The sequence below is a fragment of the Hakea prostrata genome, chromosome 3, assembly GCF_041222555.1.
Source record: "Hakea prostrata isolate BN-2017 chromosome 3, UWA_Hpros_2, whole genome shotgun sequence".
NCBI lineage: Eukaryota > Viridiplantae > Streptophyta > Magnoliopsida > Proteales > Proteaceae > Hakea > Hakea prostrata.
This window is the reverse complement of record NC_142602.1, coordinates 7,996,809-8,022,181: the sequence shown is the minus strand read 5'-3', so window position 1 is coordinate 8,022,181 and position 25,373 is coordinate 7,996,809. Positions and strand designations below refer to the sequence as shown.

The window sequence follows — 25,373 nt, the reverse complement described above, 5'->3', positions numbered from 1 at the left end:
TCCAACGTAAACCTGTAGATGACTTTAACCACCCCACCCCCCAAAAAAGAAAAAAAGAAAGAAAGAATCTGTAGAACGCAGCATGCACCTCCTTGGAAAGTTGCAGCAAGCCTTCTGGGCGTTGAAAGAATAGGCTCCCCGTAACTATGACAGCCTGACACGGCTGCTGCTATGCAGAGCTATGATCTCAGGAATTACCAGTTTGATATCTACATGAGACCTTGCTTGCAGAAGGAACCACATTACTGGAAACTAACATATACAACATTCGTTCATGTGGATAGTGACGAATGATGAACTCATTTGGGGGAGAGGCTGATTGGAGAGATAGAAAATGCCATACATCGAGCTGCTTTTGCCAATAGAAAACGTTCATTTTCTGTTAGTGGTCTCTCGATCACCTTCACAATCATGGCATCCTACAAATTAACCATGCATGATAAGTACATCTCAATCAGCATGAGAAATTGGATATTTAAAAAGAAAAAAAAAGGCATATTTATGATCCCTCCGGGAATCTATGTTTTCTGTTAGAAAAGATTGGTGCCCTTCCGTAGTACTCATTCTATAATTCAGGCAAGAAAACTTACCTTCTCTTGTTGCATAATCTTAGGTCTCACACTGGCAATACCCCCAACTGTAATTACATTGTTTACGTTTCCACGTTCATCCCTTTCTGTTGGAGAATCTGGCGAGTTCCTCCAGTTCCCATTGACAATGAATTTATAGTAGTACCTGGAGTTAATGAATGCATTTAGTTTCTAGAAATCAGCAAACGATTCAAACTGTTTCCATAATGTACTAACACTTAAACCAATAAAATCCTGCGCTGAAGTTTTGGGTGCTTATGTTTTAAAAGCGCCTAGTAAAGAAAAAGGCTATCACATGCATTAACTCAGGCTAAAGAATCTGAAACACACATAAGTGTAACCCCACATTTTGATGCTTTCGTGTGTGGATGTGCCTAAGTTAATAGAATATTCAACATCAAATATGTTGTATGGGCTGAAACAGGCATCATGAACTCAGTTGGTCAGGTCGCTGAAGTTGTTCCAGGGTTTGGCACATAGTAGTATTAATCATTTTGTATTTTTCCGACATCCAAATGCTTATTCTTGCATGTGTGGATGCTATTGTCATTACATGAATGACTCCTAAGCAATGATGAAGTTAAAGATGCATACAGTAGAAACTTCAGACTCGAGGTATGGAAAGAATTAAATATTTCTTGGGTGTGAACTTAAAAGGAAATGAATTTCATATATACAGCAAAAGTATATTTTCATCTTCTCTCATATACATGACCATAGGTGGTGAATTAACTACTTTATGTAAATTTTGACAAGTAAAGTTATAAGGGCAGAATAGTATTTTCTTATGTTTTATTTCAATTTTAAGTGTCTTCATATTAGTAAATTAGTTTCTACATTGAACTAGAACTCAGTTAGGAGTTCAAATAAGATTAGAACTCAAGCTTGTTATATATGAATAAGTCTTTCCACTCAAGGGCCGACACCTAACTTTGATATGATTAATAAAGCTTATTAGTTCAAGTATTCTTGCTACGGTTGAATTGACAGCCTAGAAACTCCATCCCCATTCAATCCAAAGCTTCACAAGGCTCCCCCGTCCAGAAATCTGGCAACCTACACTCCATTCCCCTTCTGATGTCACTCTTTTTCTTGTTTTTAAATTTTCAATTTCTCAAGAAACAAAAAATTCAAGGTCAAATATACACCAATCTAACTGTAAAAGCTGCCCAACACGTTAGGTACATCATCCCCCAACCTTAGTGACCTCAGATCCTAATTTTATCCCATTCTAACCATCTAAATGTCAGACATACAGATTTTCTTGAATTTTGTGTACTCCTTAAAAGCCCCGGTCAAGAATACTCATATCTCTATATTATTACCTACATGCCAGACATACAGATTTTCTTGAATTTTGTGTACTCCTTAAAAGCCCCGGCAAGAATCCTCATATCTCTATATTATTACCTACATGCCCTCAAGTTTTAACCCACTCTGACACCTGCAGATTCTAGTTTCCCATTTCAAGGAATTTATCCCATATCTCTTATGAGATGGTCTAAGTATCCCTACTATCCTAGATATCATTTTGTTGGATTCTATTTAGGAGTCTAATAAGAATTTGTATAGGAGTTAAATTAGAGTTTGTATTCATATAAAATTCTATTCCTTGTAATAGTATACTTTTCACTTAATTATAAATAGAGAGCTTGAGATCATTGATCAACAAGCCATTCTACCAATTTCATATTTCTCAACATGGCATTAGAGCCTAATCTCGATTAGGGAATTAAGAAAAAAAGGGAAGAGTGTCGAACTTACCTCCTCGCCTCTCTTGCTGTCTCTATCGTAGAAAAGGATCGAAACCCATCGTTTTTTTTCTAGCAGTTCTTCAAACCAATCAATTCTTCAAACCAATCTCTGTTGTAGAAAAGGATCAAAACCCATCGTTTTTTTTCTTCTTTCTAGCAGTTCTTCAAACCAATCGATTCTTCAAACCAATCGAGTAACCATCGAAACTCATCGCCCTCTCTGGCTGATATTCAGTACCGTTGCATTCAAATCGACAACACCAAGAATAGAAAAAAAGGGAAAGAAGAAGAGAAGAAGAAGCCTGCAATACCGCTGCTCCTGCAACTTTTTTTTCCGCTGATTTCTCTGATTTCTCTTATTCTACATCTGAAGCCTGGTTCTTCATCTGAAGCCTGCGATTGAGGTTCTTCGATTGGGATTCTACGATTGAGGTTCTTCGATTAGGGTTGTTCTTCTTAAGCCTGCGATTGAGGATCGATTCTTCATCTGAACCACTTCAATTAGCCCAAACAAAATAGATGCTTGAGGGTTATTTTGGTAAATTTGCATTGTAGGGACTTACATGTAAATTTATATAAGTTCTAAGATTTATTTGCAAATTTAGATTTTTCAGGGACATAATTGTCATTACTGAAAAAGAAGAAGAAAAAAAAGGATGGGGGTATTTATAATTTTTTTTGTTTGACTGTTACATTCTGCGACATTTCAGTTACTTTGAAGGGGTGAAAACTGAAGAACTGTAGACAATTCTGTCAACATGGCAACCACCGATGGTACTACTACTCCCCCTTCGATTTCTGAACCATGTGAAGAACCTAGCCAAGGGAAGACCACTCTTGTGAGACACACTGTTTGGGTCTTTCAAAACCAGATTGACCAGAATAAAGAGGTGCAGACTTATCAGAGGAAGAAATACAACCGGCTAAAGCAGGTGGAGAAAGGTGATACGTTACCACTTCAGTCTCCTGCTCCAGAATCAGATTCTACTGAGGTATCTTCTTCTGATCTTCCTATTGCTGTTAGAATAGGGGCCAGATCTTGTACTCAACATCCCATAGCTAAATATGTTTCTTATAACTCTTTGTCTAACCCTACTGTGCTTTTATATCCTCTCTGTTCATCGTATCTGTTCCTAAAAGTTGACAGGAAGCCTATGCTGATAAGAGATGGAAGGAAGCTATGGTAGAGGAAATGCAGGCAATGAAGAAAAATGACACTTGGGAGCTGGTTACACTTCCTTCAGAAAAAAAACCAGTGGGCTGCAAATGAGCATTTGTGGTTAAACAAAATATGGATGGATCAATCAACAAGTTGAAAGCTAGACTAGTTGCAAAGGGGTTTACCCAGACTTATGGGATTTATTATCAGGAGACCTTTGCCCCTGTTGTGAAACTAAATACTGTCAGAGTTCTGTTGTCTATAGCTGTGAACAAACACTGGAACTTGCACCAACTAGACGTAAAGAATGCCTTCTTACATGGGGAGTTAGCAGAAGAGGTCTATATGAAAATCCCACATGGTTTCTCTGATGACAATACTGCAGGGAAAGTTTGTTGATTGAAGAGGTCACTTTATGGGTTAAAACAATGTCCTAGATGCTGGTTTGGACGCTTCCTGAAGGCAATAACTTCTATTGGGTACAAGCAAAGCAATGCTGATCATACACTATTTGTCAAGAAGTCAAGTACTAACATCACACTTCTCATTGTCTACGTAGACGATATTGTCATCATAGGGAATGATGATGAAGAAATTCAAAAGTTAAAGGACTTTCTTGGCAGAGAGTTTGAAATTAAAGATCTAGGGAAGTTACAGTATTTCTTAGGGATTGAGGTGGCTCGATCAAATAAAGGTATATTCCTATCCCAAAGAAAGTATGTCCTAGATCTATTATCAGAAGTGGGAATGTTGGGGTGTAAAACAGTTGATACCCCTATTGAAGCTGGAGCTAAACTTAAAGAAAAAGAGGGAGAACCAATGGACAAAGGAAGATACCAAAGGCTGGTAGGGAAGCCTATTTACTTGTCCCACACCAGGCCAGACATCGCTTACGCTGTAGGTATAGTGAGTCAATTCATGCATGATCCATATTTAGCTCATATGAAGGCTGTTACCAAAATACTACAGTATTTGAAGGGAACTCCTGGAAAAGGAATACTTTTGTCACCCACTGATAATCTAAAAGTAGAAGCATACACTGATGCAGACTGGGTTGGATCTCCAGACAGGAAGTCAATTTCAGGTTACTGTACCTTTATTGGAGGTAATCTAGTTACTTGGAGAAGTAAAAAACAGAATGTGGTAGCTTTATCTAGTACTGAAGCTGAATATAGAGCTATGGTTCGTGGAGTTTGTGAGCTACTATGGTTGAAAGGCTTGCTGCTAGATATTGGAGTCCAAGTTCCAAACCCTATGATGTTATATTGTGACAACAAGGCTACTATTAGTATTGCTAATAATCCGGTGCAACATGATCGAATTAAGCACATTGAAATTGACAGGTTTTTTGTCAAAGGAAAGTTGGAACAAGGGCTTATCTGCATGCCTTTTGTAAGATCTGGAGACCAAGTAACAGATGTTTTCACTAAGGGTTTGAAAGAAAGAGATTTCCTTCCTATTGTAGGCAAGTTGGGCATGACTAATATCTATGCCTCAACTTGAGGGGGAGTGTTGGATTCTATTAGGAGTCTAATAAAAGTTTGTATAGGAGTTAAATTAGAGTTTGTATTCATATAAAATTCTATTCCTTGTAATAGTATACTTTCCACTTAATTATAAATAGAGAGCTTGAGATCATTGATCAACAAGCCATTCTACCAATTTCATATTTCTCAACACATTTAAAGAGCATATGACTCTTAACCACAAAGCCCTAGCTTAACCCTTTCTCCTAAAACCAAACCTAACCATCCCGTGACTCAACCATTCTATATTAATACTAGCAAAATCATCCCATCACAGTCCCATAATCTAAATTTCAAAAAACCCTTTCTTGGTCCTGTATGAGTTGGTTCTCTTAAAGATCTAGGAAGAAGTGGCCCTCATTCAATTAAGGCTGCACCAGGGTTATATAACATGTAATATAAAATCATTAAGGCATATAAATGAAAATCAAGTGTATCAAATACATCAAATAACTTAAATGTCATCAAGATAACATTCATATGAGTATTACAATCTTGACTTTCGAGAATAGAATGATAAAAGTATACAACTGTTAGAAATTCTATATAAGTCATTAACGCATAAGTTCATAAGACAAGTAGATGATGATTGAGCTTCGTTTGATGTTGTAGATTTGCTAAGAGTAGTTGCAAGTGAAACTTTGGCTGAAATCCGCAAAAAATTGGGCAAAAATTGTGAGTTCCAGTGAGATTTGGGGCGAGATATAGCGAGATATTCCATTTCGCAGATCTCGCCCTTGATCTCGTCTCGGTTTATGAAAAAACTGAGATATCTCGCGAGATCTCCCACCATGTTATTAACATTCTGTAACTTTCAACTAAAAGAGCCTAAATACCTACACAATGCCTAGGCAAGACAACTATAGTGTGCACCACACAGGCCATTATTCTAAGATACAACTAACGAATAGAACAGAGCTGTTGTTTCCAATCCTATTAGAACTCATCATTGATTTCTGCTCTAAATTGGAGTCTTGACATATTGACACATGAGATTTTGAGTTTCTAATTGCTAAAAGAAAGATAATCTAAAGTGTACAAAGAAGATTACCAGTAAGCATTACCATCGCATTTAACAGTAATTCACCAGACAATGAATATGTAAAAAAGAAATGTTTGAAATAACAATGGACTTTAATGACTCATGGGAACTATGAACTGATGTTTAAAATTCAGCCTTCATCTTCAATTAACCAATAATATCAGCAAATAATGAACCTTTTAAGTGCAGCGACCAGCTTAAGTGTGAACTAGTAGAAGTAAATGGAAATGCACTGTAAAACCTTATATATTCAGACTCCTTTAAAAGGGGAGAAAATAAAAAGAGGGGGTGTGGGTTGGCAGGGGGAAGGTTAAAAAGCGTATCGAACTCACTTTCCATGTGGAAGTCTAACTTCGGCTTCATATCTAGATCCACCCTTGTGGACTGCTTTAATTGGTTCTTTCCAACTTTCAGTAAAATCTCCAACCAAGCTCACATCTTCCCCCTATTTAATACACACAGCAATTGATTTGGAAATGTATTAACATTTTATCAGATAAATATTTTTTTGAAAGAACAAATTAAGCTCAATATGTTTTGAATCTTCAAGTTCAGTCTCCAACAAAGTCGAAAAGAAGTTCTACCTCTTGGCCATTCCAAACAAAAGTCACAGCATGGGTTGCAGGTCCATCATGCTTTCCATTTTCTACCATGGCAACTAGATCCCATGTTGCCCAGGCAATTGCTGCTCTGCATTCAAAAATCCATTATTAGGCTGTGTATCTAAACAAACGAACATGTAACAAATGTGAATGCTTTTACCCACACAATAGACTCATAAGTCATAATGGTAAAACCTAAAACCCTCAACTTGAAGAGCAATACCAAAAGTAGTTCTAAGCCCAAGCTTTAAATCTTTTCAACAATACCACAGTGAAAGTGATCTGAAACCTATGTCTTATAGAAAATCTGGAGAAAACAATCAACCATAATGAACTCTAGCGGCTGGGGTAGAATAATGGTTTTGATTTCTTATTCCTGGTTTGTATTCTCCATCATCCATACGCATTTATGTATACTTTAGTCCTGAGTTTCCCAACACATCAGAGTTGTATGAGCCATTCTCCTAAATAGTCGTTAAGCATATCTACATTATAAGAAAATAAATAAATTTATGCGAAAAGAACATATTCCTATCTACAAACTGCCAAAATGACAGGATATACAGTGCAACACCTCCGACCAAGTTTCTATACTTGGAGAATCATGCCAAATCCCTCTCAGGATACTATGAACCATCACATGCATAAACAGCTGACCTATGCCATGTCATGCAACCTCAGGTTCAAAAACCACAATGACAGAAAAACTTATGCATGTTAGTGCTACAAGGCTGGCAACCTTTAAGCGTAAAGCAGTTGAACAAACAGGGGATAAGCTGAGATTTTATACCAAAAGGAAAGGGTAACAAGGAAACTAACAATAACGTGGATAAGGTATGAACTAACACAAAGTTTAAGGATAATTTTCGAAGGTAAAAAAATAAAAAGAGTAGAGTACTGAGAATAATTCTTCCTTCTTCACAGTCTCCTAGTAACTCACCCAAGAACCAGGACTGAAGAAATAGAACTACTCCCCCCCATGTTTACAAATCATGCAAAACTTTGAAATTGGATTTGTAACCTCAAAAACTCTTACCAAAACCCAAACACCAGTCACAAGGGCATGTATAAGGTTTGACCGTAGGGGGCATGTATAAGGTTTGACCGCAGGAGGGATGGGCAGTAATGTCAGAAGCAAGCCACTTGCAGGCAAGGATCAACATCTCAGATGCAAATGCTGGTTTTGACCAGCTAGAAGCCGAGACATGTCAAAACCAGGGATACTTGCGCTGAAGCCCAACATTTCATGGGATGGCTGAAACTGGTCAGAACTACTGAAACTTGTCAAAACTTGCAAAACTACCGCAATTGGGTAGAGTTGAAACTGGTCATAACTTGGTATTTATTGGTCCAAACTACAGGAATTTCCGAAATATTGGCAAAACCTACAACTGGAATTTCCAAAATACCGTCAAAACCTGGGACTCTTAAACTAACTCCTAGTTTCCTCACTGTTTCTCAGAAAACCAAGATTTTGAATCATCCTGGTGGAAAATTGAACTATTCTTGCAGGTTATAATTCTAATTACTAGGGGAATGAATGGGAAAGATCAAAGATGCCATAGGAAGGTGAACTATTACCCGTAGATATCAAGCAGTTGAATTGCGCAGGGGTAATTGCAGAGAACTCAATCAAAACCTAATGGTACAACCAATGCACCGACCTAGAAGAAGGTAACCGCACTACATCAATTGAAGAAGAAGAAACGGCATGAAGGGACAATAAAATAAAGAACAAGGAATTACAGAAGATAGAATAAGTAAAAGAACAAAGGGATGGGCCTTGCACAATGGTTGGTGGACCATTGTAGCCTAAAGTCATGGCATAGAAACAGCTTATCGGCAAAATTTGTTGAGGTAAGCTGTGTAGGAAAATTGCCCCCTAGACTCAGCTTGTGCAGAAGCCTTTCAACACCAGTTCACCCTTTAAAATAAGTAAAAGGACACCAAACCTGACGTAAGACTGAAGGGGGAGAGAGAGTTTCAGCAGAGGAGAAGAACCCATAGTGTAATCACATGTAACTCATAAAGGAAAATAGTCATTCCATTCTCTTCCATTGAAAGTGCTAATTGCAACATCATCATCCAAGCCTTATTCTAACTAAAAACAGGGTCACTACGTGATTCCAGTAAGAGATAATAGATTAAAAATAAATACAAAAATGAGGAGGGGAGAACAAAATGGACAAAACTAGATGGTTGTCAGTCAAAGAAAGTGGAGGTACATAGAACACTTATACAAACTCTTGGGCATTGACCCATCTTAGCTACATAACACTTCTTAACTGTCTTAAAATGCTCTCTTTGAGGTCATAACAGGAGCAAGGCCTAAGCCAAGCATGTGTTTCTACACCACCATTCCTATGGTTATCTAAGTGCTGCCCCTGGTTCCTTTGGTTTCCAGAATTGTGATAATGTCCTCCTCCAGACTGGAACCCTGAAGTCCTTCACTGCGAATCGCCATACCACCTCAGATGACTTTCTCTTAGTTTATCATTAATCAAAGCTGCTCCCAACCCAGCTTGAATATGATCATTCATAATTTCCCACCCATCCATCTCAACATCTAAGTATCTACATCACCAAGTATATATTATATGGCAATTCATTAATGCCCTACACTTTGACCCATACATCATACATGGTCTAAGGATAGTCACAAAGATTTTTCCTTTTATCTTTAAAGGGATACAAGGTCACACTGCATTTTGGTCATGCCTCTCCACTTCATCCACCCAATTTTGATCCTATATGTTACATCATCATATAAGCCCCCTTTCTTTTAACAACTGTCCTAGATGCCTAAGGTTGTCACTTTATGGGATCTTCTTCTCCTTAATTCACCACTTCATTATCCGACTGAAAGTTGCTGAAGTTAAACATCATGTTTTTGTCTTGCCTCTTCTTACCTTCAAACCCCCTGAGCCCAAGGATGATCCTCATACCCTACTTTGGTAGTTGGGTCTTTGCTCATTTACCAAAAGAATATCACCTACAAAGATCATACACCAAGGGACCTTCCCTTTTATGTTTCTAGTCAAATTATTCATGATAAGCAAATAAATAAGGGCTTAAGGCTGGTCCTTGGTGTAGCCCCTACTATTCTAACAGAAGTCAGCACACCAGCACGCATATCTTCAATTATGTTTATGTACTAACATGGAAGTATGAATCCATTATCCAAAATATTTCAAATTTAGCTCTTTAGGGACTTTTCATATGCTTTTTCCAAGTCGTAAATACCATACAAAGATCTTTCTTGCTTTTCCATATCTTTCCATGAGTCTTTTAACAAGGAAATTGCTTCCATTGATGATCTCCCTGGCATAACTCTAGATTGGGTTTCCAGTACCATAGTACATATAAATAAAACAAATCAAACTCCTGAAAATCCTTATTTATCTAGCTTCCTGCCAAAATATATATAAAGTTTGCATACTACTATAAAGAAAATAAATATGTATATACCAAGCCCTTTTGGACCAAAAAGTCTGTTGGGCTAGTTGCACCTTAACTTGGGTCTTCAAAGTGAGCCATTAACTGCATCAGCACGTTACTTACACCATATTGAAAATAAATCCGCAAAAGCATTAGTTGGAAGGCTTTTAAAGCACCCTCTAAGAATTAGAAAGTATTTTTAATTCAATAAATCTCTATCATAGAGCCAACTAATCCTTGAGAAAGTATCACAAGTCATTATCTTTATCATCCAATGTTCATTCTGACATGACAAATTAAAAGAATTCAAAATGAGTAGACCACTAACTTCTGTACACCATACTTATTCAGCACAGATATGGGTCCGATAATGAAAAGTTGAAAACTTTATGCAACTATGAAATTAGAAGGTTAGACATGACTCACACAAGGTAGGAACAAAGCCAACTTGTCTTGTTTTATATCAAAGCAATGACCCATTTGGCTGAGGCAAAATGACACATGCTCAGGGTAACTTGGAACTTCAACACAAGTTACACAACTATTAGTTTATTCAACTTTACAATTGTCAAAGGTTTCAAGTCTGGTATTCTGTGGACTGGCTTGTGGTCCGACTCTGAAGGGGGTTGTTTGGATTTTGGCCTATTGGAACTCTTTGTAAACAAATATGAACTTGAGGAAGAGAGCAAATCACCATTTCTCCATTGTTAGTGAAAACTGCTCTCATCTCTCAATGTACATAGGCACCTTTCTGTCATTGTGTGATTGTTTCTCATTCTGTTTCTGTTTTCATTGTGGTTTCTGCATCATGAATAGGGTTTTACTACCACAACAATCAACATTTAAAGAAGAGTGTCAGGTTTGAGAACAGAACCTGTCAGGCCTGCAGGAGTGCAACCCAGTAACAAAATTGTAAGCAGTATGAAGTGAAGTGTCTGTCATCCAGTGCAAGTATGCAATCACGCAAGCTGGGGATCTATCAAACCCAGTAGAACAAGTCACATAAACACGATGATTCTTCTTTAACAGTCGTAATAGAAGCCCAACAGAAAATGGAAGCTTCTTCCTGAAGTTAAAGGAATCCACCTCCCTGCAAAAGAAATAAGAATCAAGGAATTTTACCTTCAACCTATTATTAGTAACAACTATGGCACAAACCAAGAGAAGTGTTACATGAATATGGCAGGAGATTCAAGCACTTATAGATGAACAGAGAATATTTAAAATAAGATAAAAAAAAATTTTAAAGAAAAATCGTGTACTCAAAAGGCAGGGAGGGGGAGGGGCCCTCTTTTGCAGAATCACAAGACGTAAGTTATAAGTATGAAGCTGAAAACAAATTGCAGTACCAAAGAAAGCCTAAATTTTCATTGACCACAGATAAACATATGATGATAAAAGAAATACGGGAGTTCCAACAATTCTATTTCCCACTGGATTTGTAATTCCGTCCTAAATTGAACAATTACATGTATCTCAATCAAGAAGCTCAACATGTGCAACTAATGTGTGCATCACTTTTGTTAATTATCAAAATGTGGCATAATAGAACTTAAAAAATATATATAATTACCTTATAGGATAATTGACCATTAGGATATTAAATTCCTGGCAGGCATCATTGATTTGTTCAGGATCAAGTCCCCAATTTCTGGCTGCAATGTCACTCTGGAAATTCAGTACAGCAGTGACTCCCTGATGTAATGTGAATTTAAATGTTAAGACTTGAGGAGTGAAAGAAAAAGATCCAAACAAGGTGAACATAGAAATGCTCAGGCACACATGTAGCAATTTACTATGGGCATAAATAAAATGGGAAAACAAAGAAGACAAGACGATGCCAAGTATGCAGCAGAGATCATCAAGCACGGTAGATCAACATCAGTGAAAGAGATTACTAAAGTTAGGTGAATCAACACATACATGTGCAAATATGCAGTGATATATATGAAGTTTGTACCTACAATTCTACAAAGCATTTTTGCTTCTAAGTGACACTAGCAAAGAATGGATTACTGAAAAATAACTGAAAAATCTTAAAGCCACAACATACATCGTACAGATACACCTCCAGGCTAGTACCAGCAAAAGGAGCTGGCTGAAAATGGGATAGTAATGCACAGGATCTTCCATCTTGGTAGACCAGATATGAGTTTCTCCAATGAAAATGCAACAAAGGAGAGGGAGGAGAAGGAAAGGGGGCAACCAATGGTAGTAGCAAAGAGTTTACCACCCAAATGTCAAATCCACATGTCACGAGAGAGACTGGGTTCCTAAAGGAAGTTGAGGATCTTAGTTTCTTGGGTTCAATAATGATACTTTTTCCCCTCACTTCACACAAGCAGAAGATCAGCATTGCTTGAGAAAAGAAGTTTCCAAGCCCTCATTATTGATCACAACAAGCAATCTAACCGCGCCCCCCCGGGGGGGGGGGTTCTCAATTGCACATGTGGCTTCTTGATTAAGGGTTGGATTCTGACCCCGGGTGTGACTGAGTTCGAAGCTGAAATACTTTGTAAAACTGTTCCAGGTTTTAGTGGTTGTTTTCCATTTTGAGGCCCAATTGGCCAAACTGGTTCCCAAAACTTCTAGAAATCCTATTCTAGGACTTACACTTAAGACTGTAAAATAACACATACAAAATGGAAGTCTGTATTTGGGAATACCAAAATCTTGGATTCTTTACTCATATCATCTCTTATTGTTGAGGGGCATATTACATGGACAAATTCTTAAACAGGCTCATTAAAGGTCTCCTAATCACTCTAATACACTCTATAAGGTAGATAAACTTGCAATAGAATTGTATGCTAAATTGCTAATCCAACTCAAACACTCAATTTAAATACCCATGTCATGCCATGACATTTCCTCCAATTAATGGGTTTATATATTTGGCTCACAACATCAATAAACCAAAACTAAGAAGCCTAAGGCCAATTGAACCCAACAATAGAATGTCTTCTGAAGCACAATTGACCCAATTGAATACTATAACCGCATAGCACTTGGTACTGATATACTTTTACATGACTGAAAAATATTAGATATTGGTTGTTCTGAGAAGCAGCGTGAGGTGAGTAGGTAGAATACCTTCACTATGGTAGGTGTGAAACCCTACATATCCTCCTTTTATTCCAGTTTCCCTGTCCAGTAATCTATCAATTCCCTGTTCTTCATTGTTCCAGTTCAAATCCAGGTATTGTCAGTACTGTTTGATGTTCATGTAAACAACTGTTACTGCTATTAATCTCCAGTTAATACCAACATTTTTGTTTCAAGTACTGTTAGTGTTTGCAATGATCTGATTTTGACAGAAACATCTACGAATATAAGTCTTCAAATCAGAAGGCCTCTAACCATAAGTTTTCAAATTAATTTATGCTGTCCCTTTCATTATCTGCCCCAGTTAATCCTAATTTGGGTTACATCAGATTGCTGGATTGATAGATACAGTAAGTTGACCTAATTTCTATGTTTTTTCTTCATCACATTTTATTCACTGAATACAATGTTTTCCCCCAATCTCTTCAGTAGGTGATTCTGACATTGTATGCCCTTGATCAGCCCACAAGGACCTCCCCTTGACTTTATTACCAGCACCATTTCTAGGCCATGATAAGAGTTCTTGGTTCATCTATCACTTGTCCACATGTTCTATGTTATAGTTCACTGTGATTCTGACCTGCTTGTTTTGAGCCTAACACTTCGTCTTATACATTACTGACTCTACATTAACCTCCAAAGCTAACTCTTCATTAGAAATTGTGTAAGACCAGCTACCAGTACTAGTGACCAAGGTGTACAGAAACTTTATGAACTAATGAAACTGAAACAATGTTAAACTCAAAATCACAAGGACCCCACTAATATATCAAAGTTGATCTGACGGTCTCAAGGCAAAACCACAACAGATAGTTACTCAAGCGATAGTTCTATGTGATTATGTCATACAACAGCCCATGATGTTTAAATGGTAAAAACCACATAAACATGAATATGAAAGTACAAATGGATGTGCTTGTGGCACAATGGTGGCAGCTCGTATGTAGAGGTAGTAAGACAAGGAAGTTTTAGGTTCAAACCTCCATTCTCCACTCTTACCCCCACCCTCCAAAAAAAAACCCAACCATACCCCATCCCCATTCCCATCCGCTGGGCCTATGGGCTCCCAGTCCTTGTGACTGGTTTGATGATGACTCAAAAAAATTGAAAATGAACACCTAATATGGAAATAGACACAAAGGTTGTTTTGTTGAGTCACAAGCATCAACAAGATCAAGTTACAAAAAGTCAAAGGTATAAGGATTCAAAGTATAACCCATTATATCGAATATGTAGCTGAGGTTTGAACTTTGAAGAGTAAAAGTTGGAATGGAAGGAGTGATATATTTGAAAGGTTCATAGCATATACCTGTTGACTGGACAAAGTCTGGACGTCAAGTCTTGATTGAATGCATGATCCCACATATATTTGCTCAGTAACCTGTAATCAAATCAAATCAAAAGTAATAAAAATGAGAAAAAGAATGAAATACTAGCTGCAACAAGATCAACAGGCATCACATTCAAATAATAAATCAGAATAATTTGAAATTTTAATTTCTGATAACATCAAATTTACAAAGTCTAAATCCCCCAGAAAATAATTGTTGGAGTTCGTAAAAGCTTTCAGCCAAAAATATATAATGCATTAATCATTAGTGGTATGATCCTTGGTGGGAAAGAAATAAGCAAAGGTATGTCGCTTCCATTTTGAAATTCATTGAAGATTCTTGGTGGAAAGAAATCACCAAAGGTATGTTGCCTCCATTTTGAAATGATTAGGGACTGGCGATGTAACGTCCATAAGTGGTTTATTGAATGACACTACATTTTGAACACCAGTCTGCCCCATAAACAGGCACATCAACCAATCCCCTAGTTCAATCTTGGTTTACGTTGCACAATTCAAGTCATCCGTGACCACTCACATGATGACTTAATGAAGACTCAAAGTTGTCCCAAATATATCCATACATGAAGAATAGAAGGCCACTTCAAAGGGATGTTTTCTAATTAGAGTTGGCTACAACTCCCTCCTAGACTGTAGGAGTCAGCCACTCCAAGTTTTAATCGGAGTTTATTATAGGTTTACTAGCAAATAGTTTCTATTTCTAGCATTACCAGGGCTTATGGTCCCTAACTTATTTCAGATTTACTTCGTGTGCAAGTTATCTAAATCCTCTGGAGAGTAAAGATCAGATTACAAATTGAATCCCAATAAGTGATCTACATATGAACCAAAAGTTTTAGCAAATAATTAAAGGAGTTCCTCTTGGGAGTGGGGAGGTGAGAAATGATAACTTCTACCCACATTAAAAAGTAGTACAATTCTTATTAAGTATAAACCATAAAACAAGCAAATCGACAGACCTTGCTATACTGCATACCGAGTGAATGATTATAATAAAGCTCTTCTTTAGATCGATCAAGTGCTTTTATATATTCTTCCAAAGGGAAACTCCCATGAGCCCACTCAACATCACAAGACTCTTCATCGGAGAAAATGCAAACAAGTTGGCTAATTGGTGCAGTAAGTGAGCTATTCTGCTTTTGTGACTCAATATATTGATTTTGATCATTCAAAAGCTTCCATCCTTCTGAGTTTTGAAATTTTGAGGAAAATGTTATAAACCCACAAGTACAAGAGTCCTGAAATGGCCGCAAGTGGGAAGCCAATATCCTTCTATTCCAAGTAGCCAGAGGAAGACGACCTCTATTGAACAAACCATCAGTGTCACTCATTCGAAGCAGTTTTTGAATAGGAAAAGGAGAGAAGGGCCTCTCAAGGACCAGACTGAAAGATCCTTCTTTCTCATCGATGAGTTTCCTGCAGAGAAGTCCATGATTGTGAGGTAACCAAATGAACTCAAACATTAAACCCAACACCCCCCCCCAACAAAAAAAGAAGAAAAAAAGTTACTAGTACCAAAATGAAATGCAATGTGGGTTCCACCAACCAACCAAGCATAATGCAATGGCAGTATTTTTACCAGCCAACCAGTCATACAGTTGGTTACAGAGAAAGGTTCCATGTCCCACCTGTGGGCGCTTCAATGATGTTTGATAACCTGAGTGTAGGTTAATTGGATGGTTCCAAAATATAATAGGTACAGCATTTATTGGGTTGTATGATTGAAGGAATAATAAGCAGATTAAGGCAACTATGCATCATGATTTGGACAGGATTACTTAAATCATCCTTCATACACATCTTGGGATACATATTATCTTTTGTTTCTCATAGTTACTGTCAAAATTAACACCCAATGTTTTCTAAGCAGTATGCATTACTAGTTAAGGAAATAACAGATATTCCTAACCTAATTTTCCTTCAAAGGCCTTAGATATTTATTAATCCATCAAGACTACATGCTAAACTATCTTTCCATGGCTCTCCATGTCGAACCTTGACAAGGAACTAGAAACTTGTGAAGTACGTTGAATGATAATTTGTTAATCATAAAATCAAGGTAGATCGGCTTTAACTCCAAATAGAACCAATAACAAGTAAAACCATACTGTGCATCCCCGATGTCTTTGATCTTATGGAACTTGCGACCCGATCCATCACTTGCCTGTTTCAAGGTGTCACCTACCATAATTATCCTCGATCTCTCAGCATTGCCCTACAAACAGGATTTAGAATGCCAATAATCAATGAAAAAGAACCCTTCAGTATACAATAACAGTATAAGCCATACGAAACCAGAATTGAACGGGTTGCTAAGCCACTCGCCAAGACAAATTTAAAGAATTCAATTCAATCGACCCCAGACAGAGGATTTTGCAACAGAATAGGACATTCTGGACTCAAAAGATTGAGTAGTTGCAGAAAGAACGTACCCCTTTCTTGAGAGCGTGAACGAAGACCTTCCCGTCGACGGAAAGTGCGAACCGTATTCCCAGTGGCTTCTTAAGTATGACCATATACTCATTAAGATTCAAATTAAACGAGGGATAATCCGACACCGATGGAATCGAATAAGCATAAAGTCTCGTTGACCTTCTATAGCAATGCAATTTCTTCCTCGCAGTGACTCCAGAACCTAACGAGGGGTAATCCGACACCGATGGAATCGAATAAGCATAAATTCTTGATATTCTTCCATCACAATTGAATTTCTTCCTCGCAGTAACCTCAGAACCTTGCTTAACCAAATACAGGTTTCTACCCCAAAAAGAAGAATCCAACGCAGGTTGAGCAATATTCTCCATCGCATCAGAATTGCAGAGAAATGAAGATTGATTGGAAATCATGCAACTGGAGAGTTGCAGAGCAGACATGGCGAATGAATTCCGCGAGGAACTGATCTTCGAAACAATCAAGAAACCGAAGCGTCCGGATCTGCTTTCTGTTGTTTTCTACTCGTCTGCATGTGTGTTGCGATCTTCGATGCAGTCCGAAGCTAGAGAATAGAGACTTGAGAGTGAGGTTCGCGCTTCTTCTTGGAGTTTGGGAAGAAAAAATCAGATGATAAAACACTCGTGATGCTGCCACGTGGCTAAATCACGTTTGAGGGGTGCTGAAAAGGATGGACTTTTTCACTCCAGAATGCAGATGGGCTTTTCCCGCTTACTTTACAACGAAACGATTGGAAGTCTTGTTATTGGTTGTCTAAGCTCGGGCCACCTTCCTTTTCTGTTTGATTGGGTTCAAATCGAATCGAATCGGAATCTCGTGGGGACAATTGCAATTTGTCCACTTCCTTGGACTTCGCTTTAATGTCGTCTATTTTGTTTGTCCACTCTCTTATAAGGTTTGGGACACCATCGGCTCAAAACTATGGAGAGCGGATTTTTTTCAGCTGTATTTCTGACAAAGAGTTGGACGGTTGGATTGGTTATTTTCTCTTGAAGAAAGATATTTGTTAATCATTCACATTGCAAGGTTGAGGTAAAATTTAGGAGATATAAATTATTTTATTTTAATTTAATCTTAATATATGTAATTGATTGACACATGTTTTTCATCTAGAGGAAAATGGATACTCTATTTCTTTGCATATGATTTGGGCCATTGACATCTAGGTCCTCATCAAGTGGGGTCAATTGGTCGACAGAGCTAGTCTTGGTTGGGCTTTTAAGTCCAAAATAGTTAGACCTTCTACCACTGATTTAATAATTAGTCCAGCTTGGTCCCAGATCATCTTGGAGCCCGGTCTATTCGAGGGCTCCAATCAAACTACTTTAACTCAGGCTTAATTAATGTTCTATTTGAGTTCAATCAGACTACCAACCAAGTAGGGGTGTCATGGTGCGTTTTTGGGGTGGTTTCGGGCTGGGTTTAACGATTTCGAATCGAAAAACACTTAGCCCAAACACGGTCCATTAGTAAAATAACTGTTTCGGGCCGGTTTCTGTTTAGTGTCGTTTGGGTTTCGGCTAACAGTTTAAACTCGGGTTGACTAACTGTTTATGATGTGCAAGAAAAATAATAAGAAGAAACAATTGAGCATCATACAACAAAAATGAAAATTATATAGAAAACAAAGTTGCTATTGGTCAAATTTCCATTAAAAAAAATCCACCCATTCAGTAGAATCAATAACCTAGATATTAAGTAGTAAAATGACTATTTGATTTTTGAATTCATGCTTAAGTTTTTTTTTTTTTGGTTTGCCAATCCTGGTTTTTTATAAACCGGTGTGCGACCTGCGTCGCAGGTCGCACACCTGGCTGTGGTGGCTGTGCTTAAGTTTTTTAATTGTCTATACCAACTACCTAGTGGTAATATAATTATTCAAATATTATTTAATGTAAAATTATAAAATGGGTTGTAAAACGGGTTATAACGGGTTACAGTTTGATAATGGGTTGATGCGGGCTCTGCAACCCTCAGCCCAAACATAGCCCATTAAGGTTCGGTTCGGGTTCGGGCTCGGGCTATAACGGGCCGGTATGGTTCGGGCTACAAATTGACACCCTACAACCAGGGTTACACTAACTAAATTTGGTCATAAAAAAAAAAAGGTTAAAAAATCACTATTATCTAATCAAGGAATGGAACCCTAACCTAAAATTATATATTTGAATTTTAACAGGTTCTTTCTCTTTCCATTGGAAACAGGGACATCCCATAAAAAAATCTCTCTAAAATCGAAGGCTTTAGTTCATAAACATTTACTTAATGGATGGGCTTAAACCCATTATCCAACTTCAAATATTGCCCATTTCAGACTATTTAGTAGTGGGCCTCGTGCTATCATCAGGAAACCTGACCATGATTTGGTTCCAAGATGAGTTCTAGGGTTTTAGAGGTTTTGTAAGATTTGAAGGTTAATGCAGCTGGTTGTCTTCCTGAAAGGATGAAGTTGGAATTTGCAGGGTTTCCCCTCGTTCCAGCAGCCACAGCCACTTCAACGATGTAAATTGATAGATCCGTCAACGATTTGTGATTCGTTTCCCTTCCCTTCCTATCCCTTTTCTGTCCCCTCACTAGTCGGAAAAACGAGCAGAACAGAGGAAACAGGATGGCTGTTAATTTTGCAAGACGATCTCTCATAAGCTCCCCCGCAGTTGCAACAAGAATCCTTAACGGGTGCAAACCATCATCGTCATCTTTTGTTCCTGGAGCGAGTAAGGTTGGAGGATTCACTCCTGCAAGGTCCACTTCTCACGTTTCTCGTGATAAGCTTTCCGCCTTCTCCAGGTTTGTTCTTTTGCTTTTTCGTTTTTTATTATTTTTGATAAGTTTATCTGTATTCGGTTTTGATTTCTGCATTCGTTCATTAAGTGCTTTCTATTCTTTGTTTTTTGGCCAAATTAAGTGCTTTCTATTCATTATAGTGTTCATATCCTAGATGAATTATCATTCAAGATTCTCCAGCCGTTCTCTTTTGCTTTAGTAAACTAGTCTTAATTTTGTTTACCAAAAAAAAAACTAGTCTTAATTTTCATCTCGTTTGGTCCCCTTTTTCTGATGTGCTTACTCACTGAAAGGACAGTTGATACACTTGAAGATTTTTCTTGCTTGGTCACTTTACTGTAATCCTGTTTAATTGTGAAATGTTTTAGAACATTTTTTTTTGGTTTACCATTACGACGGTTTAAGTATAGTGTTACTATGGTTCTTTGCAGGCTTCCAGTGGAGTTAGGTTGTGCGCAGTCTTTAATGCCATTGCACAGTGTGACTGCTTCAGCATTATTCACCTCGATGCTTTCTTTAAAGGGTGGAAACTGGGGGTGGCTCTCTGAAGGTCTCTCTTTCTCTGTTGATATCTCTTTAATCTCTTTCCATGCTTATTATTCACATTCCGAGCATACTGTACGAGTGTGTATTTTGGATTTGCCTACTTTGATTGGGGGGGGGGGAATCTGATACAACCTGCTTCAATTTATACTCCTATTACTTGTCTGTCGTTACTATTATCCATTTGCATGTGCACTGTATGGGTGTACATGGAACTTGTTACCATTCATTGTTTATGTTTTCAGAGCCTTGTGTAGTGGTTTCATGAACATGTTCTGGAAAAATATATTAATTTTATTGATCTACCATTAAATACTGATAGAATATTGAGAGAAAGGTGCATACACCCATATAGGATATCTAGTACTTGGAATTACATAAACACTCAAAAATCGAAATGTCTTTTAACTTTTATATGCATTTGGTTTCAGTCCCAATTAAAAGCATTTTGCTCAATCTTCCTAACAGACTTTTGACTGATTAATGCCCATTATCTGATTGACTGGCATCAAAGTATATTTTGTCCTTTAATTGGATATGGTTTGATCTTCTTCTCTTTGGCATTAACTCTGTTCGGTGAATCAGTCTGTTAAATAAATGAAATGCGTAGGTTTGTTGTTTTTTTGAAAGGAATGCTCTTATCATTATTGCTGAAAAGAAAAACCTAGCCTAGCAGACTACTGTGGCTCTCTTCTGAAAGCAGAGCTTGCTGCTTTTAAGCCAGTAAATGCATGAGAGCTTGGGAGATAGATATGCCTTATGAAATCTTCAGGCATTTCTTTTGTGTGCTTACTACTGGTTCGAATCAGCTTGGTACACTTACATGAGCCTGTAGTTCTCCTCATTTTGCTACATCCCCCTCTACTAATTGTTGATCCTGAATCCAGCATTGATTCCCCACCCTTCTCCCGTTGATACTTTTCTGGAACTGAGGTTGTACTGGGCATTGAAAAACTGTAACAACTTATGCTGATATGACAGCATATCTGTAGAGGGTTACCTGAAAGCCTTGAAGAACTTTATGAATCAACTTATTTGTGGAAATGGGAATTACAGGGGAAGATTTTAAATTATCCTACTTAAGAGTATGGACACACTAAATTTTTTTATGATGGAGGGATATGTTGAGAATCCTGTGAAGCAACCCATTTCTTCTAATAAGAAGCAAGTGGAAAATCCTGTCAACTTCCTGTTTGCCTGGCTAGTCAGTTCCTACTGCATGTGGCTTTGACTTTTGAGGGAAGAAATGGCCAAGATGAAACCTTCGAAAAACCACTTGATGGAGTTGACTTAGTTAATTGCAATTGAATACCGCATGTACTCTCATTAGGGCAAGGACATCCAAGGATGGGTTTGATCTTCGATTGTGAAATTGTTGTGGAAGACCAATGGTAACTCTTAACAGTGATCTTTGGCTTGTTCCTCTTATCTTGAATAGGCTATAAACAGTCTTAAACAACTTAATGTTCTTTGTCAAATTGTTGCTTTCTTATCACCACTAGCACCATCTTTTCTTGTGTTGTTTTGATCCAGAAGCAATCCGTATGAGGGAGTTTCTTGCGATTCCTCAAAGTGTTATGCAAACAGTTTTCCCGTGACAGCCTAGTGATTGACCATAATTTTTGTTCTGTTTATACCATTAAGCATGCCTTTACCAGTTCCCCCCCCCCCTCTCCAAAACCCCAAAATGGGAATTTTTTTTTCCTTGGAGAGATGTTCATTTTCTCCAGAATAGCACAACAAAATGATCAGGATACATATTCTTAAAAGCTTGCTTCTTAGTTGGGCAATAATACCAATGTATTGCATATGTTGTTAGTTAATTATAACAGATATTGTGCAAGACCTGTTAATTATCATCGGGGACTGTATTACATAAAAGAGGTTATTAGTTTCTTCAGTAATTGAGGTTGTTGAAATTGCACACACTCCTATAATTCAGGAAGAAAATCTGAGCAGATCCTGAAGGGTGAGAATTATTTGAGTTTGCTTGGGATGCATAAATTTCATATGATTTAATATTCTGCCATTAAATAGAAAATGGCATTGCTAACATTGCTTTTGTAATTTCCAAAACACGCTCTGAGAATTCTGGAAGAGCATGTCCCAATCTTCCAAGGTGAAGCATATAAAATGTTTTGACTTGTCATATTGTATTGCAAGAAGTTCACAAAAGAAATTTAACTTGTGTTGGTGAGAAAGACAGTAGAAATGAACATGGTTTGATAGTTGACTTTTAGTTGTTAATGAAACCACTGATGTTCAAAATCAAATTGGCAATCGAGTACTAGCTATCTAAGGGGTAGATTGAAGGCAACGATCCTGGCCACCAAACACCCACTAACCCCACTCCCGCACAGTATGATCTATTGATTCTTTTCAAATGCAACAAGCTAGTCTCCCATGATATCATAATCTCTCAATGTCTTTTATGTTCTGATGTGATATCTATGTGTAGAAAATTGATATTAATACTACTACCACACCGTCTTCTGCTGTGTGGTTTATCATCAGGTCTTGTTAGTTAGCATCATTACCACAACTATTTTTAAGAACAGGTTGTGGAATTCAAGATTTTGAATTTTTCCTCTCCAACAAAATTATGTATCATTATGCCATCAACTATTTGGTTTGTACACTTGTGTCAATATAAGTTCCTTCTTGGATAGTAAGAGCTTCCATGGTCTTCTCATCTACATTGTGCATTGTTATAGTATACCTTCTTATATGATTTTTTTCTCTTAGAACAAAAGAAATGGGTAGAGAGCCTCAACAATACCTTGTCATTTCCTTGTATGGAGTGTGTCATTTTCTTGTTGCTGGAGTTCAAGCTACCCAATGAACAACAGTGGATTTAGAGTTATTTAATTAATTGAATATTACATTGTTTAGTTGCCAATGTGAAGATGAAGATGTGGTAGGGAAATGGAATTATTAAACTTATATAGGTGAGAAAAAATTAGAGAAAAAGGTGTTTCCCCCCCCCCCCTTTTTTTTTTTGGGGGGGGGGGGGGGGGGGGTTGGTAAAAGATACGAAGTAAAATAATAAAATAAGAGGGTGGACAGAGAGTGAGGTTGATCACCTCAGTATGCGATTGAGTTTCTTTCTTCTTGTGTGTCAATGAAGTCATGGGAGATGTAGATGAGAGTTGCAAAGCCCATTTACTAGGAGAAGTATACGTTTTTGTTTTCGTTTTTCTCTATATCTTGCTGGTAATTGCTGGATAATTTGAAAATTGAGACATTTGCTGTTAAGGCTGAGGTTTTTTATTATCCCCTTAGTTGGATATCGATGCTACTATGCTGAGATCTATCAGTTGGATGACTGTTACTCATTGACGCCCTTCGTTGATCTATATCCTTGATGGGTATGGCTGACATGTTTATTGCTATAAAAAAAATTTTCCCCCTTCAATAAACTGCGTTTGTTGAAGAAATATGAAAAAGTGGAACTAACCGTTACACTATCAGCATTGTTGAAAGAAGCACAATTGATCCGGCAATTAGTTTTCTTAGCTCTTTATGGCACCTCATCTTTTCTCCTCATCTGCTAGATGATGAGGTTCATGGTTCAGCAGTTTCGACCAATAATTGGAAATAATTTAACAATATCAGATGTAATTACCTATTGTTTGCGTACTGTATTTTTCCTGCCTGACTTGTCGTGTCTCTGGCTTGTTCACCATTGTTGATCTTGATCTATCTTATATGATTGCAGGATTCGCAACACCTCTATAACAGGGCCAATAAATTTTGTCCTCATCGGTTGTATCGAATAATTTTTGTTATAATTCAGAGAAACGCGAGCCATGCAGATGACAATCTTGACTCTTATAACTTCTTAGCATATTTGAGTCATGCCTTTTGAGCCTTGACATATGCCGTTATTGCTTTTGTTGCCCCCACCTGTTAAGAATTGAGATGGTTAATAAGAAAATTCGTTAAATTCTGGTTGGTTGATGTACAATGAAAAGAGATTTACAAATTGTTTTTCTCCATATAATGAAGATTTTTCTTGGAATGGATATCTTTGGTTGCATTTCTTCCGATGTGGGATTTAATTCGTTGGGTAAAGACTAAACCGAGTCTAACATATATCCTTTGTAGTACGAACTGTGACTGTGTTCTCTCTTCTCTGCTGCCCGTTTGTTACGTATTCTAGAATGTACTTTATTTAATTATAAATTGAAGAGTAAGTCTGTCTTAAATTTCCTCAGTAATTTCGTCGACTCCTAGACATCTTTACTTTATTTTTGTGTCGCCTATGAGCTTTCACTGACATTTTCTGCATTCCCTGTAGTTAACTTGTTGAAGCAAGGCTTCCACCTTGGGTTCTCAAGGGCACTTTTTTGGTCGCCTGAACTGATTCCTAAAGGCTTGCTCAAAAAGAATTGATTCCTGAAGGTGGAAATTCAGTATTCATTGTAATACAATTCACCCCCTTCTTTCTTTCGTTGTGTTCCAATTTATTGAGTGCAACATGATTTGCCCCATCATCGAGGACTTCTAAGTCAAGCTTATTCCGAAGCACTTTTGTTCATGATTATATCTTATCAGATAAACTTTGAGTCACAGAGAAAACAGTGACCTCTCTGCTATCCATGAAGTCCTCCTTTGATCCCATGGTTTCTGATAAATGAAAAGAAGAAAAAGATTAGGAGACTTAGTGTTGGTGTTCCTTTGATCCTCTGTCGCACAAGTTAATCTTCCAAAAATTGAAATCTTGTTTTTACTTTGGTTGAAGACAAAATTGGAATTAGTGAGAGTGGAATCTGATCCTGCCGGCCACTTCGTTAAACTTTGGTTTTTTTCTAGCCGAAAAGAATGACTAGTTATACGAATATGAAACATGGCATAAAAAGGAACGCTCAAAAGATACCTTATTGGGGGTTTGGGTGGTCTCTATCCTCAAAGTGTACTCTTTGGGTCTTGTAAGCTTACATCACCATTCTTACCTAAGCACCTCTACGCCACATTGGATAAAGATGTTAGGTCTGAAAGAAGTCAAGAACAACCAACACCAACTAT

At 37.6% G+C, this 25,373-nt stretch overlaps 2 protein-coding genes across 3 annotated transcripts; one reads left to right on the top strand and one right to left on the bottom strand.

The window, feature by feature from the left end:
• Positions 1-299: 299 nt before the first annotated feature.
• Positions 300-17,623, bottom strand: LOC149020560 (phosphoglucan phosphatase LSF1, chloroplastic). Of its 2 annotated transcripts, XM_089148737.1 has the most exons (10): positions 17,000-17,621; positions 16,676-16,782; positions 15,527-15,983; positions 14,526-14,597; positions 11,685-11,806; positions 10,986-11,201; positions 6,656-6,761; positions 6,404-6,516; positions 591-735; positions 300-419 (listed from the first exon to the last, which is right to left on the bottom strand). In XM_089148737.1, the coding sequence occupies exons 1-10, from the start codon at positions 17,438-17,440 to the stop codon at positions 300-302; spliced, it is 1,899 nt and encodes a 632-aa protein (XP_089004863.1). In that variant the 5' UTR covers positions 17,441-17,621. The 2 variants fall into 2 exon arrangements, with proteins under 2 accessions (XP_089004863.1, XP_089004864.1); XM_089148738.1 differs by lacking the exons at positions 300-419; positions 591-735 and adding an exon at positions 3,494-5,674 and having other exon boundaries at positions 17,000-17,623.
• Positions 17,624-19,351: 1,728 nt separating this feature from the next.
• On the top strand, positions 19,352-24,921 carry LOC149020559 (uncharacterized). The gene is made up of 3 exons (XM_089148736.1): positions 19,352-19,805; positions 20,234-20,352; positions 24,064-24,921. Exons 1-3 carry the CDS (start codon positions 19,627-19,629, stop codon positions 24,081-24,083), a joined length of 318 nt encoding a protein of 105 aa, XP_089004862.1. The 5' UTR covers positions 19,352-19,626; the 3' UTR covers positions 24,084-24,921.
• The last annotated feature ends 452 nt before the right edge of the window (positions 24,922-25,373 follow it).

Excerpts from the sequence above, each read along its gene's own strand:
- LOC149020559 (XM_089148736.1), top strand. The coding sequence starts at position 19,627 with ATGGCTGTTAATTTTGCAAGACGATCTCTCATAAGCTCCCCCGCAGTT. Across the intron at positions 19,806-20,233 it reads AAGCTTTCCGCCTTCTCCAG|GCTTCCAGTGGAGTTAGGTT; the intron begins GTTTGTTCTTTT and ends GGTTCTTTGCAG. Across the intron at positions 20,353-24,063 it reads CTGGGGGTGGCTCTCTGAAG|GATTCGCAACACCTCTATAA; the intron begins GTCTCTCTTTCT and ends ATATGATTGCAG.
- LOC149020560 (XM_089148737.1), bottom strand. The coding sequence starts at position 17,440 with ATGTCTGCTCTGCAACTCTCCAGTTGCATGATTTCCAATCAATCTTCA. Across the intron at positions 6,517-6,655 it reads TTGTTTGGAATGGCCAAGAG|GGGGAAGATGTGAGCTTGGT; the intron begins GTAGAACTTCTT and ends TGTATTAAATAG. Across the intron at positions 736-6,403 it reads GTTAGACTTCCACATGGAAA|GTACTACTATAAATTCATTG; the intron begins GTGAGTTCGATA and ends CATTAACTCCAG.